Genomic DNA, 15,379 nt, shown 5'->3' with positions numbered 1-15,379 from the left:
GTGCAGGACCTGGGATGGTGAACTGGTCCCATGTGAGCCCAGTCCGGGACGAGACAGCCACGGATCCATCTCAGATGTCCGAGGTCAGGTGTGCATTGTCCTGCACAGGAGTCTAAGGTCAGGTGTGCACTATCCTGCACATGAAACAGTGCCAGTCCGCGCTGTGAGTCTCCCTCTAGAATGATGTCAGTGGTTCTGTGTATCTGGTATGGTACCGGATGCCAGATCACAGAGTAGATTATGTTTAGGACAAGGGGCCAGCCCATAGGGCTACCCCGGAGATTAGTATGGGCATGGGAATGGTGTGAAACCATCCCCATGAGGGCTAGGAAGGCCCAGGCTGGACCCACCAGCCATGGAAGGGCTGTGGGACAGCCCTTGGGCAAAGATAAGGCTATTTTCAGGAGCATACAGCCTTTAAATGGCTGTAGGGCAGGTATGAGGCAGCCCATTCAGGCTGCCCAGCTTTGGGATTATGGGCAAAAGATGTGCCCAGCCCTTAAGAAGCAGGCGCTTGATGTCCAGCCACCCAGGAAGTGATGCGCAGGAATTATGGGAGTTTTTCCAGCATTTAATGGGATTTTTCAGCATTAACTGCTGAATATCCAGTCGTGGGACATAACTGATGCTGGCCGCCTGCCCTTATGCTGGCCGACTGCCCCTGAAGGGTAGTATAAATAGAAGATTGCCATAATCCCATCATTCATCTCAATTTTCACCAAGTGCTCAAGCCAATCATGGTTAGTTAGTACGAAAGGTACGGTACGGTACGGTACGATAAAATACGGTACTAATTGGTACCTTAAAATTTTTTGAGGTGCGGTACGATATTAGTACGTTTTTTTTTTTTTAAATACTTCCTAAACTTAAAAATTATAGACAAGAAGTTACAAAATAGTAGAACCATGAACATAATGTCATCATGCCATTAGAGTACAAAATTGCTACAAAAGGATAGGCCAAAAACTCATGGCATGGGCGACCGCCAACATGCGTACATACATGATTACATCATCGATGGGCTAGAAGGAGATAGATGCCCAATGCCTAGAGAGCTATAACATATCAAAAGTCTACATCATCACCAACATCTGCATGATCATCAACATGATCACTACTAGAGTGTCCATCAAGAGAGTTCTCTGAAGAGGACTCTTCGAAGGTGGACGAGACACTCTGGGGATCATTCTCGCTAAGTAGGTTGCCATCATCATCAAACAAGGGCTCTTTAGGCAGTGGGGTATCATCATGAGGGGGCAATGGAATATCATTATGAAGGCGGGGATTGGAGCTCGAGGATCCCCGCCTCACATATGTGCGAAGGCCACCCTTTGCCGATGCCGAAGGCGGAGGCCTATGAACTCCAACTGCTCGGGCCCCCGTCCATGCTGACTCCTGGTGCTGCGAGTATCTGCTGCCACAAGCTCACTATAGAGCTCCACGAAGATTGCCTCGTCCTCCTCATCAGGCAATATGATCACTTGCCTAATATGGCAATGGCAAGTGCACACGCTGACAAACAGCTCCCTATAGGCTGCAAATGGCGATGAATGGCTCTCTAGAAGACTGAAATTGCTCCACGCAACAGCAACAACAACAACAACGACGACGACGACCCCCCAAAAAAAATCGTACGGTATCGTACGAATCCGTACGGTACCGTACTGTACAGCAAGTACGTACGATTTCAGTCGTACGACGTACGGAACTAAGCCTGAAGCCAATCAAGGGCCAATCAAGCCAAGGAGATTGCCAAGCAAAGGGATGGACTTCTGAAGGTCAAGGGCAGGATTTTCCAGCCAAGAAAAGGTCTTCCTCTAAGAGCTCACTCCTGAGCTCACTAAAAAGCCAGGGTACTCTCTCTGAAGAGTAGTCAATGTTTCCCATGTAGCGTCCTCCTCAACACGATCCTTCCACTTGATCTTGTATTCCGTGATAAATGTATTACGCAATCTTCTTCACGAAATCCAAGAATCTTTTCAGGTTCGTGTGGAACAAATGTCATGTCCTCGACATCTATGATTTCTTGAGGAGTAACTAACTGGTCTGTTCCACCCTTAAGTCTACTGACATGAAATACAGGATGAACTTTCACATGAGAAGGCAAATCCAATTCATATGCAACTCAACCAATCCGTTTTGTAATACGAAATGGTCCACAGTATCTAGGGGATAATTTCAGAGATCGACCTGTCCGTAAAGTCTCGGAATCTTTCGGAACTCGCAAATACACCATCATTCCTTGAGAAAACTCTCTGGGTGAACGATGTCTATTAGAATAAAGTCTGTCTCGATCTTGAGCACTTCTAATAGATTCTTTCGCAACTTGTAACATTTCTTGCATATCTTGCAAAAAATTACGTGCTGCATCATGCTGAAGTCCTGAGAATCTTACTGTAACAGGTGATCTAGGTTGAAAACCATACATAATCATGAAAGGACTAAAACCTGTACTCGTATGCTTAGTACTGTTATATGCAAATTCTAACATAGGAAGATAATCCTCCCATGAACTCTGTCTTTTGGATACATATGCCCGAAGCATATCCTCCAAAATCTCATTCACTCTTTCAGTCTGGCCATCAGATTGAGGATGATCTGAGGAACTCAAATTCAAAGTTGTTTCCAACTTCTCAAAAACAAGTTTCCAAAAATCACTCGTAAACTTAGAGTCTCTATCACTGACTATGTCTTGCGGTAACCCGTACAATCTAAACAATTGCTCGATAAACTGCCGTGCTAATTGCGTAGCTGTAATAGTCTTCCGGGTCAGTAAAAATCTAGCCATTTTTGTCAAGCGATCTACCACAACCCAAATAGAATCGTGGCCTTGATGTGTTCTTGGCAATCCAATAATAAAATCCATGGAAATACTTTCCCATTTATTACTTGGGATTTGCAAAGGATGCAACAACCCAGCCTGTCTAAAGCGTTCAGCTTTATTTGCTTGACAAACTTGACACTTGAGAACATAATCTTCTACATACCCTTTCATCTTTGGCCAATAAAAAGTGTGTTTCACTAACGATAGCGTCTTGTGTATCCCAAGGTGTCCAGCAGAAGGGGCATCGTGACACTCCTTAAGAATCTTGGACCTAATGTCCAAGATCTGGGGTACACAAATTTTGTCATTACGGAATAGTAAACCATTCCGAATCATCCACTGACCTCCTCCAGCCTGAATGGTAGATTGCTCAGTCATTGAGTCTTGGTCAATCAATGAGCTCCTGTCCTGGATCTTCTGCCAAATGAACCAAAATAACTATCAGTCCTGCAAAGCTCTCTCAATGACTGAAATAAGTCAGTAGAAATCTCAGTCAACGACAAAGTATTCACCTCTCTAATTCGACTTGGCGCATCTGCAACACTATTCATGGACCCTTTCCGATATATAACGAATCTCAAAATCAAAATCTTGCATTAACTCAGCCCAACGAGCTTTCCTTCCTCTCAAATCATCCGCATCACACACATACTTGATTGACTAATGATCAGTCAATACCAATACCACAAACTTGAAGCCATATAAATAATGTCTCCACACCTTGAGAACATGAATCACAGCATAAAGCTCCTTCTCAGGGATTGGCCAACGAGATTGAGTGTCGTCTAGTTTTTTACTTTCAAAAGCAACAGGTCTACCATCTTGAAATAGAGCAATCCCAATGGCATAGTTACTGGCATCAGTTTCAAGAACATAAGGCCGACTAGGATCGAGTAATGGTAAGATAGGTACTTCCTTGACTTTATCTTTCAAAAGTTTGAAGGCCATATCCAAATCGTTATTCCAAGTGATAGACTGATTTGACTTACGTCCACGACCTTTCAACAAGTCGGTCATCGGTAGTATGAGCTGAGAGTACTCCCGCACAGATTTCCGACGAAAAAACAACAAAACCGAGAAAAGAACAAAGTTGTTTCACTGTTCTTGGTATAGGCCAGTCCAGAACCTTCTGAACTCGGTCATAGTCAATGCTCAATCCATCTCTAGTGATCTTGTGTCCCAAGTAAATGATGTCTGTCATAAAAATTCACATTTACTTAATTTAGTATATAGTCGATTCTGTCTTAAAATAGATAAGACAATCGTGAGGTGTCTAACATGATCCTCAAGACTACGACTATATATCAAAATATCGTCCAGAAACACCACCACAAATTTCCCCCAATGTTCACAAAAAAGATCGTTCATCGTTTCCTGGAAAGTGGCTGGAGCATTGGTTAACCCAAAAGGTAATACGAGAAACTCGTAATGGCCATACCTAGACCGAAAGGCGGTTCTTTAAACATGCCTTTCATGAATACGTATCAGGTGATAGCCAGTACGTAAATCTATCTTCGTGAAATATTTTGCTCCTGCTAACCAATCAATTAGGTCATCTGATCTAGGGAGAGGATAACGGTTCTTAATTGTCAGCTTGTTCAATCTCTTGTAATCTATACACATTCTCCAAGTGTTGTCCTTCTTTCTCCTAAGCAACACAGGTGCACCCCAAGGTGATTTACTTGGACGGATCTGTCCCATCCTCAAATAGTCTTCGAGTTGTTTAGCCAACTCATCTTCCTCAGCTTGGCTTATCCTATAAGGTGGAATACTAACAGGATGAGCACCAGGGATCAGGTCAATACGATGATCTACTGCCCTTTCAGGAGGTGCTTTCAAATACACTTAATTCATTGATATCCATAGAAGGTATGAGAAATGAAGAAAGTGGAATCAATACACAATGGAAAGCAGTATACAAAGAAGAATCCATTATATTTCCAAAATCAACTGTATTTACAAGAGATTCCTGAGAGGGATGTATATAATCACCTAAAATACTATACTGGGTGTTCCTATGTTGAAAAGAAAAAATATGACTAGACCAATCTATCTGGACTTGAAGAGTCTTAAACCACTCAATCCCTAATAACAAGTCTATATGTTCTAGGTGCATAATATAGCATTCCAGAGTATCTTTGTAGTCCTGAATCTGGATTGGTAGCATCTCCACCTTTCAATCCCATACTTGCCTTCCCGCAGGTAGGCGTACCTCATAGGTATGATCACTGGGTGTCGTATCAAGACTCAATTTTTGCACAAGTTTGTAGTTAACAAAATAGTGTGAGCTGCCAGGGTCTAGAAGAATGTGGATTCTAAGGCCATTCACTTCTCCATAAACTCGGAGAAGATCATGCAAGCCAAAAACTTTAGAGTTGAACAAACAATCACAACATGTACTAGGGCGAGAAAGTACAGTAACTGACATACCTGTCAAAGACAACTAGTTAGCTGCCTTTGGCTTGGGTCTTGCGTTGATCTTTGCACCCTTTTGCTTCGGGCACTCGTTACGCATGTGTCTTTTTTCTTCGCAGATGAAACAACATCCCTTCTTCTTGAGCTTCAAAGCCTTAAGGAGTCGTTTCTTCTTCGCTGGTGTCGAACTTGAATTCTTCGAAGGTTGGTCCGAAGACTTTCCTTCAGTCGTGTTAGCCATTGGTGCGGAGAACTTTCTTTTGTGCTTGTTCCCCTGCTCGGTAACGGGTTTAGACTTGGAAGAGACCATTGTATTATCATAGATACAAGCTGAATGAATGGCCTCGTCCAAAGTTTTGCATTTGTTATTTTTAACCTGTAAACGGCATGAGTCTGGTAAACCGGCTACGAAGAACCCCAAAAGAGTAGTGGGATCCATCTTTGTAGCTTTCATCTGCAAGTCCCTAAACTTCTGGAGGTAGACCTCATAAGTGAGGTGCTGTGAGGTCATGGTCAAAGCTGTAAACCGGGCAACAACATCATGATCATTCTCTTTCTTGAGGAATTCCTTCTTGAAGACGTCTTCAAATTGTGCCTAAGTCGTTGGCTTAGGGTTGAGTTTCTTCCACCAAAGCAAAGCTTTGCCTGAGAGGAAACATGCTGCTAATTGGATCTTTTTTCCATCATCATATGGATGAAACTGAAAATGGACCTGCCACTTATGTAGCCAAGTGTCCACGATCTCCTTGGTACACTGCTTTTGCTCGCCCCCGAACTATTCCGGACTAATGTTGGGACCTAAAGCAGAGGCCAAGGTATCCATACCCGAAAGAGTAGAGAGGATAGTGGTCAAAAGAGAGATGGAGTTCTGCAAAGCTTGCATCTGGGCGGCGATTTGTGCCTAACATTCCGAAGAAGAAGCTTTGAGAGCTACTTTGAACTCTCGGAAATCTGATTTTGACACATAATCGTCAAAAAGATCGACATCGGTATCTCCCATAGCCGGCAAGCCTTCGCGTTCGGCAAGGGACTCCAACTCGGATTCTTGGGTCGACATCTTGAAGAGGGCAAGTGGAGAGAAAATTCGATCTTGCACATGTCACCAGCCTGGACATTTCCCAGTATGAAAGGGGTCTGGTGGACTCCAGGATGTCTGAATATTTGAAAAGTACAAGCTTTGGGAATGGGGGATTATCCTAGAATACAAAGGACCACACTCCTAAAATTTAGGAGAGTTGCTATTTTTGGCCCGACTCCGATGGAAATTCTGTTCGCGTCATTACATCTGGAATTGAGCAGATACCAAGAGTTGGCAAAGTGCCTATGACAGAATGTCTACCAGTTGGGATATTTTTAGAGGTAAAGATTATGGAAGAACCCGTCTCTTAGATTGGGACATGTGGCAAGAAAGTGGACCAAAGTGAGACAAGTGGCTTGACACTTGTTAGAAAAAGGGATCAAAGTGAGACAAGTGGCCTCACACTTGTCACTTCACCTATTGTGTGGCTCTCCACTTGTCATCGTAACCTTCTCTTGCCATTTTAGCTCATGGGAGGCCCAAATCTATAAATTGGAGCCCTCTCTCTTCATTAATAGAGGCTCTCTTGCTGCACACTAGCCTCTACCACCGTTACAGGCTGCCCTAATGATGGCTACTCTCTTGCTCTCTCTCTTGAAGGCTGCCCATGACGAATACCGGCTGTTGGGAACTGTTTTGGAGGCTTCCATCGCGAAGAAATACTGAAGCCACCGTACCTACTGTACCAGCCACTGTACCTGCTGTACCAACCACTGTACCGACTATACCAGCCACTATACCTGCTGTACTAGTCATTGTACCTGTTGTACCAGCATTTGTACTTGTTGTACCTGCTGTACCAACCACCGTACCGACTATACCAGCCACTGAACCTGCTGTACCAGCCATTGTACTTGCTGTACCAACCATTGTACCTGTTGTACCGGCTGAATGGAGAGTTGTACTTGCTGTACCAGCTCTATTGCATGAAGACCCGTGGTTTTTGGGGAAGAATCAGTACCCACACGGAGGTATATGGATTATATTGTTGGCTCAGCATTTCTACAACCTATGTTCCGGCTTGGTAGCCTTGTGTTGGGCAGTGTTATGGCATTTGTATGTGGATAATCCGGCATCTCCCGTGGGGAGAGTAAGGCCCTCAAAGCTTGTACATGATATTATTCTCCTTGGGTAATAAAATACTCCGAGGGGGGGGTCGGCCCATTCCGGCCTCTATGCGGCGTCACACGTGCAAGCTCCATTTTCAGCATTTGTGGATGTTTTGTCCATCTTTATGTTTTATGCAAAGTGATGATGGATATGTGTTAAGGCTATGGCCATGTTTAAATGTTTTAATATGCATTGATGGTATCAACAAGTGTGTCAAAGGCCCTAGTCCCCCGGGCACCCGCCGCGAGTTTCATTGGTATCAGAGCATAGGCTTTCTTGGAAGCGGAGGCTTCCTTCTATCAATAAGGAAGAGAAAAGATCTCGAGTGGGGACCACACTTACCATCATTGCTATTAAGCATGGCCAGCCACTTCAGAGCCTATGAAGCAAGAGCATGAGCAATAGACAGCTTGGTCTAAGGATTTATGAATTCACAAAATTTATCTTGGAAGTATGGAGTTGGCTTTATGTGCAAACGTTTAGCACTCTTTCCATATGGATATTGTGGATTATATTATCAAGCTTACAGGCAAGCTATATGGAGATATATCTTAGGATATCTTAAGGATATGGTGACGAGATATTTCTTCTGGCTTCATGACCAACCTGGCAAAGAAAAGCTAAGTATACTTTGAGTTTGCAAAGTTAGTGCTTTTGCTATGAAGTGTTTTTGATGTTCACTAACCCTTGTATAGCTATGCAAAGAGAAAGGTGCTGTTGTTTGCCTTGAGATGGTTTCAGGGAAACATTGTTTATGGCTCCCTTTAATGGGATGAATTCTTTTCATGGCTCCCTTTATTGGGATGGAATATATCTATGGAGATTTCTTTCTTGGACGAGATTTATATAGATATTGGGCTTCACAAGCAATTTCTATGGACGAATCTGTCCGAGTTTATAGAGAAGAAATCTTTGGATATCTCATGGATATGATGCTTTTATGGATAAAATCCACCGCTACTCCAAGGTGTGTGGTTAGCACGGAGTATGTGGTAAGAGTTATGGTGTACAAGGATTATGGTATACAGGTCTATGGATTCCTGGACTTCTTTTCTAGGGATTTGGATCCATCCTCAGGTTTATGGATTATGTTTATGGCTCCCTTTTACTAGGATGGATTATTCTTTTTGGCTCCCTTTATTTGGGATGCATTGGACTTATGAAACTCATGATTCACATACCCTTAGTAGTGTTCTCTTCTCCTATTTGCTCTCTTGAAGATTGTTTCTACCATGTGAGGGTGGAACAATAGAGAGCAGATGGAAGGGAACATGGGCACTTCAAAGGGTAGCGAGAAGCACAACATACCCTGTGTAGTGTTCTCTTGTCCTACGTGCTCTCTTGAAGATTGTTTCTACCATCTGTGGGTGGAACAATAGAGAGCAGATGGAAGGGAACATGGGCACTTGAGAGGGTAGTGTGAGTTGGTGGCCGAAATGCCTACAAACTATTGGTGGCCGAAATGCCTATAAACAGCAGAAATGCTTATGGAACACCAGGTTATCTATGCTTGCAAGTGATTGTTTTATCTTGTTACTTGAGCCCACCTCTCATCCAAGGTGTGTGGTCAGGGTACCAACACGGAGTGCAAGTGGTAAAGTGGACATGACGGGACTTATGTCTATGCCAAGGCTCATGTGGACCGATGTCTTGTTGGCAGGAGACTTATTTTGTCTCGCCCATTTACTTGGGACATGGATTATGATATCTGGACTTATGGGACTGATTTGTCTCGCCCATTTACTTGGGACATGGATTATGACATCTGGACTTATGGGACTGTTTTGTCTCGCCCATTTACTTGGGACATGGATTATGATATCTGGACTTATGGGACTGATTTGTCTCGCCCATTTACTTGGGACATGGATTATGATATCTGGACTTATGGGACTGATTTGTCTCGCCCATTTATCTTGGGACATGGATTATGATATCTGGACTTATGGGACTCATTTGTCTCGCCCATTTACTTGGGACATCATTATGATATCTGGACTTATGGGACTGTTTTTTGTCTCGCCCATTTATCTTGGGACATGATTTTGATATTGGTATTATGGAGACTTATTTAGTCTCGCCCATTTCTTTGGGACATGGATTCTTCACTTATATTGGATTTTTGAGACTGTCTCGTCTCGCCCAATCGATGGGACATGATTATATCTTGAATATATGGCTTGAAGCTTAAAGTTGCGGACAACTTTTAAGAAGTTGGGGAGGATGTCACCAGCCTGGACATTTCCCAGTATGAAAGGGGTCTGGTGGACTCCAGGATGTCTGAATATTTGGAAAGTACAAGCTTTGGGAATGGGGGATTATCCTAGAATACAAAGGACCACACTCCTAAAATTTAGGAGAGTTGCTATTTTTGGCCCGACTCCGATGGAAATTCTGTTCGCGTCATTACATCTGGAATTGAGCAGATACCAAGAGTTGGCAAAGTGCCTATGACAAATGTCTACCAGTTGGGATATTTTTAGAGGTAAAGATTATGGAAGAACCCGTCTCTTAGATTGGGACATGTGGCAAGAAAGTGGACCAAAGTGAGACAAGTGGCTTGACACTTGTTAGAAAAAGGGATCAAAGTGAGACAAGTGGCCTCACACTTGTCACTTCACCTATTGTGTGGCTCTCCACTTGTCATCATAACCTTCTCTTGCCATTTTAGCTCATGGGAGGCCCAAATCTATAAATTGGAGCCCTCTCTCTTCATTAATAGAGGCTCTCTTGCTGCACACTAGCCTCTACCACCGTTATACAGGCTGCCCTAATGATGGCTACTCTCTTTCTCTCTCTCTTGAAGGCTGCCCATGAAGAATACCGGCTATTGGGGACTGTTTTGGAGGCTTCCATCGCGAAGAAATACTGAAGCCACCGTACCTACTGTACCTACTGTACCAGCCACTGTATTGGCTGTACCAACCACTGTACCTGCTGTACTAGTCATTGTACCTATTGTACCAACATTTGTACTTGCTGTACCTATTGTACCAACCACCGTACCGACTATACCAACCACTGAACTTGCTGTACCAGCCACTGTACTTGCTGTACCAGCCATTGTACCTGTTGTACCGACTGAATGGAGAGTTGTACTTGCTGTACCAGCTCTATTGCATGAAGACCCGTGGTTTTTGGGGAAGAATCAGTACCCACACGGAGGTATATGGATTATATTGTTGGCTCGGCATTTCTACAACCTATGTTCCGGCTTGGTAGCCTTGTGTTGGGCTGTGTTATGGCATTTGTATGTGGATAATCCGGCATCTCCCGTGGGGAGAGTAAGGCCCTCAAAGCTTGTACATGATATTATTCTCCTTGGGTAATAAAATACTCCAAGGGGGGGGTCGGCCCATTCCGGCCTCTATGCGGCGTCACACGTGCAAGCTCCATTTTCAGCATTTGTGGATGTTTTGTCCATCTTTATGTTTTATGCAAAGTGATGATGGATATGTGTTAAGGCTGTGGCCATGTTTAAATGTTTTAATATGCATTGATGGTATCAACAAGTGTGTCAAAGGCCCTAGTCCCCCGAGCACCCGCCGCGAGTTTCAGCACAAGAATAGTGCGAGAGAACTTGAGAGCTTGAGAGCTTGAAAACTTGAGAGATGTGTGGCAAGAAGCCCACTTAAGGGGTTTATATAATCTTCCCCAAAAGCAACTTGAGCTTTTGCTTTTGTGTTTTCATATATACATACATACATACATACATACATATTTATATATATATATATATATATATATATATATTCTGTTTTCTTTTTTTTTAACACCTTTAAACCTTAGGGAGAGTCTTTAAACACTTTTTTTTTTAAGTTTAATTTAAAAAAACGAAAGCAGTCCCAAATCGGCAGAATGCTTTTACTGTTTTTTTTTCTTCGCTCCCCTCCTGGATTTAGCGCTGCCGGCGCCTACGTTGCTGTCGTTGCCTAACATGCTGTCGTCACCTACGCTGCTGCCCTAGCGCCGCCTTTCGTGCAGGTGTCCAAGGCCGCCTGCGCCAGCCTGCCCGCGTAGGCGTGGCTCCTGCGTAGGCCTGGCCACAGGCCTGGGCGCCTGCCAGCCTAGCCTGGATGCCTACCTGCGTAGGCGTGGACGCTTGCCTGCGTAGGCTTGGCCAGTTGCCTACACGCCTGCCTGTCTGCATGCTTGCGCCTCCTACGTCCGGTAGCCCACCACCAACACGCGACCAGCACCGCCAACGATCCCATCTCGCGCTCTCTCTCTCTCGTTCAAACAAATGCGAAAATGCTTTTTCTTTGTTTTCTCTCTCAAAACCGTTCATGCAACTGCACAAACACCTTCAGCCTTCTTCTTGCAAAGCAAACAACCCTGCTAACCACCTACACTCTCATCACGGGTTTCTTTGATGAAAAAGCAACATACTATCTAAAAAAACAGCAGCATGCATAAACAAAACAGCAAGCTTCTTGAACACATACCTTTCTTCAACCTCATCTTCTCTACCTACCGACTTGCTCGTTCACAAGACATGCTCTGATACCACTATCAAATCCCCATAGGATCTCCTTGTAGAACGCTCCTAGTACGAGACTCGAAACCTGCAAACAAACCAAACAAACAAGGGGGGTGCACGCCTGACTCACCACCCAACCATAACAGCCATGGGCAAGCCCACAGACTTGGCTGTCCCCACCGAGCCACGGGCTGAGCTAACTAGGATGACGTACCGACCAATCTCTACCTCGCGACGTCCCATACCGCCACGAAGCTACCCTCGCGAGCCTCGAGACTGCTGTCGGCCTCGGCTGCGTAAAGCAAGTGCACGTCTGCACTAGATCCAGGCTCCCGACCATAGAGCTCTCACAAGTCACGCGAGACTCTATATGACTAATGACTAACCTTGGCCACCCTTTTATAGGCTCTTGGCCGGTCATCAGGCGTCCACACTTGGGCGCCCGCCTGTCCATACTTGGGTACCCGCCCGTTAGTCTATCCCTAACTCAGCTCGCCAATAAGCCTGCCTAGCTCCAAGCTTCCCCAAACCTCGAAGCTAGTCTTGCGTGCGTGTAGCACACGGTAGATACACACTATGTACATGACAAGGAGTAAGGTTGGCCCCGCGCTGTATTCAGTAACTACAGTACTGGAGTGTCCATGGTTGCATCTTCATCAACTTATCTTCTTCAAGCTCTTGCACACTATGAGCTACAGAGGGGATGTTAGAATTTGTGCATCTTCCTGTTGTGTGCGACTGGACATTTTATTTGGACACATGTATTTTCTCATGTTTGTCTAGTCGTGGGGTATTTTTGCTGCAATCAACCAGCTCCTTGAGGGCAGCCGCCAGCTTCTAGCCCCCCTATATAAGGGCTCTTCCTTTCTCACTTGTTAATCCAATATAACCTATTCACAGGCACATACGTTCTACACCATCTGGTGACTAATATTGCCATTGTAAAAGCCTCTTGCTACATAATAAAGATGTTCATTGTTTGATCTCTCTCTCTCTCTCCCCCCTCTATGTTTTGCTTATGCATCGTGCAACTTTATTGCTATTGAAGTAACTTATGGAATAACACTAACACACACCCTAGCCCATGTAATCAACCTCTTGCACTAAACTTCAAGACTCCCTAACCCAAGATAAGGCCGGAGATTTGCATCAAGAACGTAACTACGTTAAATACCTGATGTTCAAGTCCCCTAACCCAAGATTAGGCCGGCAAACCCTACGATTAACATTAGGACCATAACTATGTCAGCATGCACTACACCTAATTGGGAAACTACTCCTTTTTGTCCTCTATTTACGAGATCTATGGGTGTAACGGTAATTAACAGGCTATCGCACTAATCTTAAGGGTCCCCCAACCCAACATTAGGCTTGCTAACCCTACGGTTAGTGTTAGATACATAACACATATCGAGGCTGAGCAAACACAAGGAGACAAGATCAGCAAGATACCACTCAGACATCCATCACATTCTTTTTTGGGGCCTGAAGGTGACTCACTTGCATTTTTATGTTTCCATGTTTATGTTTATGATCTTCAGCTTACATATGGATCATATGTAACACTTTTGGTCTCATAGACCAATCGGGTCTTGAGTAGACGATAATGAAATCTTTCTCTCTCTCTCTCTCTCTCTCTCTCTCACACATACACACACACATTGCCACACACAAATCCATGCTTCACAACATTAAACCCTTCAATATTTTGAGATGATAAAATTATAGTTTCATGTTTCTAGGATGTGCTTAGAGTCAAAATATATAAAATTCACATCTATACAATCAGTGTTCTAAATTTAGACAAAAGGTTTATGTAAAATAAACCAAATTTCATCCAAATCAGTGACTTTGGAATCAAGATTTTCAAGCTTTCTTCTTCAGTAAAAATAGAATATTAAGAACATTAATTATAACCCAAATTCTAGAATTTTTATGGTTGATAGATCGAGCAAGGAAAAAGATAGAGCCCACATTTAGCCCAATGAAGGTCTTCCAAGGAGTGAAGGTCAAATTGCCAAAAAAAAATACTAGCACTTTCGGGTTGATGACATATTCTGAGATTCATCATTTTCTTTATCCATTAGATTGACCACTTATTTTCTATAGCAGCCATGAAAGGTCTGCTTCAGTTCACAAATTTGCTGAAAACAAATTGTAGACCTAGAGTGCGCAACATTTAAAAAATGGAAAAAAATACAGGAAAAATTGGGTCCTTTCACACTAGATCAAGCCAGTGTCCCTACAAAATGAGTCATGCAAAAAAGATTGTAGGGAGATCAAGAGTCCTAAACAGTTCTGGAATACAAAGGCAAGTAGACCCCAAAAAATTTTGCAGGCATTTTTTGGGTGAAAATTGAAGCTTGATTTGGATCGGAGGAAAGAAAATTGGACATCTAGAAAATAATTTACCTGCACAGGATTTCATAGTGTGGATTTTTAAGAGGAGGACCACAACACTGAGCAAGTGCATCATGTCACCGGCAAGCCTGAAGACGTTCATTGTGTCACCCTGTGCTTTTCTCTCCCAACAAGACGAAGGTTTTCTCCGACACCAAAATGCTAGGACTTTATATAGATAAGATAAATATCAGGTGTTGCACATAAATAAGTAAAACGGAAATCAGGAAAGCATAGGAGTATATATACTACTTCGTTATTTCCCCGTCGGTAAACTACACCCCACCTAGGGCTTACGTGGAACCCTTCTTGTTTCACACTTCTTGGCCATTACCACCTTTTCCCACGCTAAATAGTGAACCCATGCTTGACCACCCTTATTACTTGTGAATGTGGTATTGCTCTACAATTACCTCTGAAACGAACCTGGATCAGAATGGGCAAAAGCATAGCCAGGAGAATAGTTTTATTATGTCCCATTGGACTAAGCTTACAGCTTGAATGCCGAATTTCTGACTCTACCCCTTCGGATGGGTGTTTGAAGTTCTCGCGTGTGCAAAACATATGGTGACATAGAAACACCAACATAAGGATTCACACCCACATTTGTGAACAAACACTATCCATACAGTTCAACAGTATGTTATTTATGAATGGGCAAACTCCTTCCAATCATATTATTGACAAGTGATATTGATGCATCACCAAATGGCATCCACTTTTTCTTTCATTACCCTTTAGTGTATAAACTTTTTAGTTGGATTCACCATGTAATTGGTATCTAAGCTACCTCAAACTAGCTTCTCTCTTGTTGGAATTTGGATCTTCATTTTGGTGAGTGGTAAGGATTCATTTTCAACATGTATTTGGTGTGAGGCAGGAGTTCGCCATATTTGCATTTGAGGGCAAGTAGGTTCTATTTGGTAAGGATTCACTTTCGACATATATTTGGTTAGTGGTAAGGATTCACTTTCAACATGTATTTGGTGCAAGGCAGGAGTTCTCCATATTTGCATTTGAATTCATTAATCAAGGGGAGGCAAGGGTTCTCCAAAAAATGTGTCATTGTATA

The 15,379-nt window shown here is 43.4% G+C and overlaps 1 protein-coding gene across 1 annotated transcript in view; it reads right to left on the bottom strand.

Moving 5' to 3' along the window:
* Positions 1-14,535, bottom strand: part of LOC147629648 (ER lumen protein-retaining receptor-like) — a 32,310-nt gene extending 17,775 nt beyond the window's left edge. Inside the window, exon 1 of the mRNA XM_086811153.1 lies at positions 14,320-14,535. Within this exon, the coding sequence (XP_086667279.1) occupies positions 14,320-14,410 (91 nt within the window). The 5' untranslated portion in view covers positions 14,411-14,535. The remainder of the gene's footprint in view (positions 1-14,319) is intronic.
* Between the last annotated feature and the right edge of the window lie 844 nt (positions 14,536-15,379).

Source organism: Cibotium barometz, chromosome 17 (genome assembly GCF_041138505.1).
Source record: "Cibotium barometz isolate CiBa-2024 chromosome 17, ASM4113850v1, whole genome shotgun sequence".
Taxonomy (NCBI): domain Eukaryota; kingdom Viridiplantae; phylum Streptophyta; class Polypodiopsida; order Cyatheales; family Cibotiaceae; genus Cibotium; species Cibotium barometz.
Note: the sequence above shows the minus strand (reverse complement) of the source record. Positions and strands in the feature narration are given on the sequence as shown.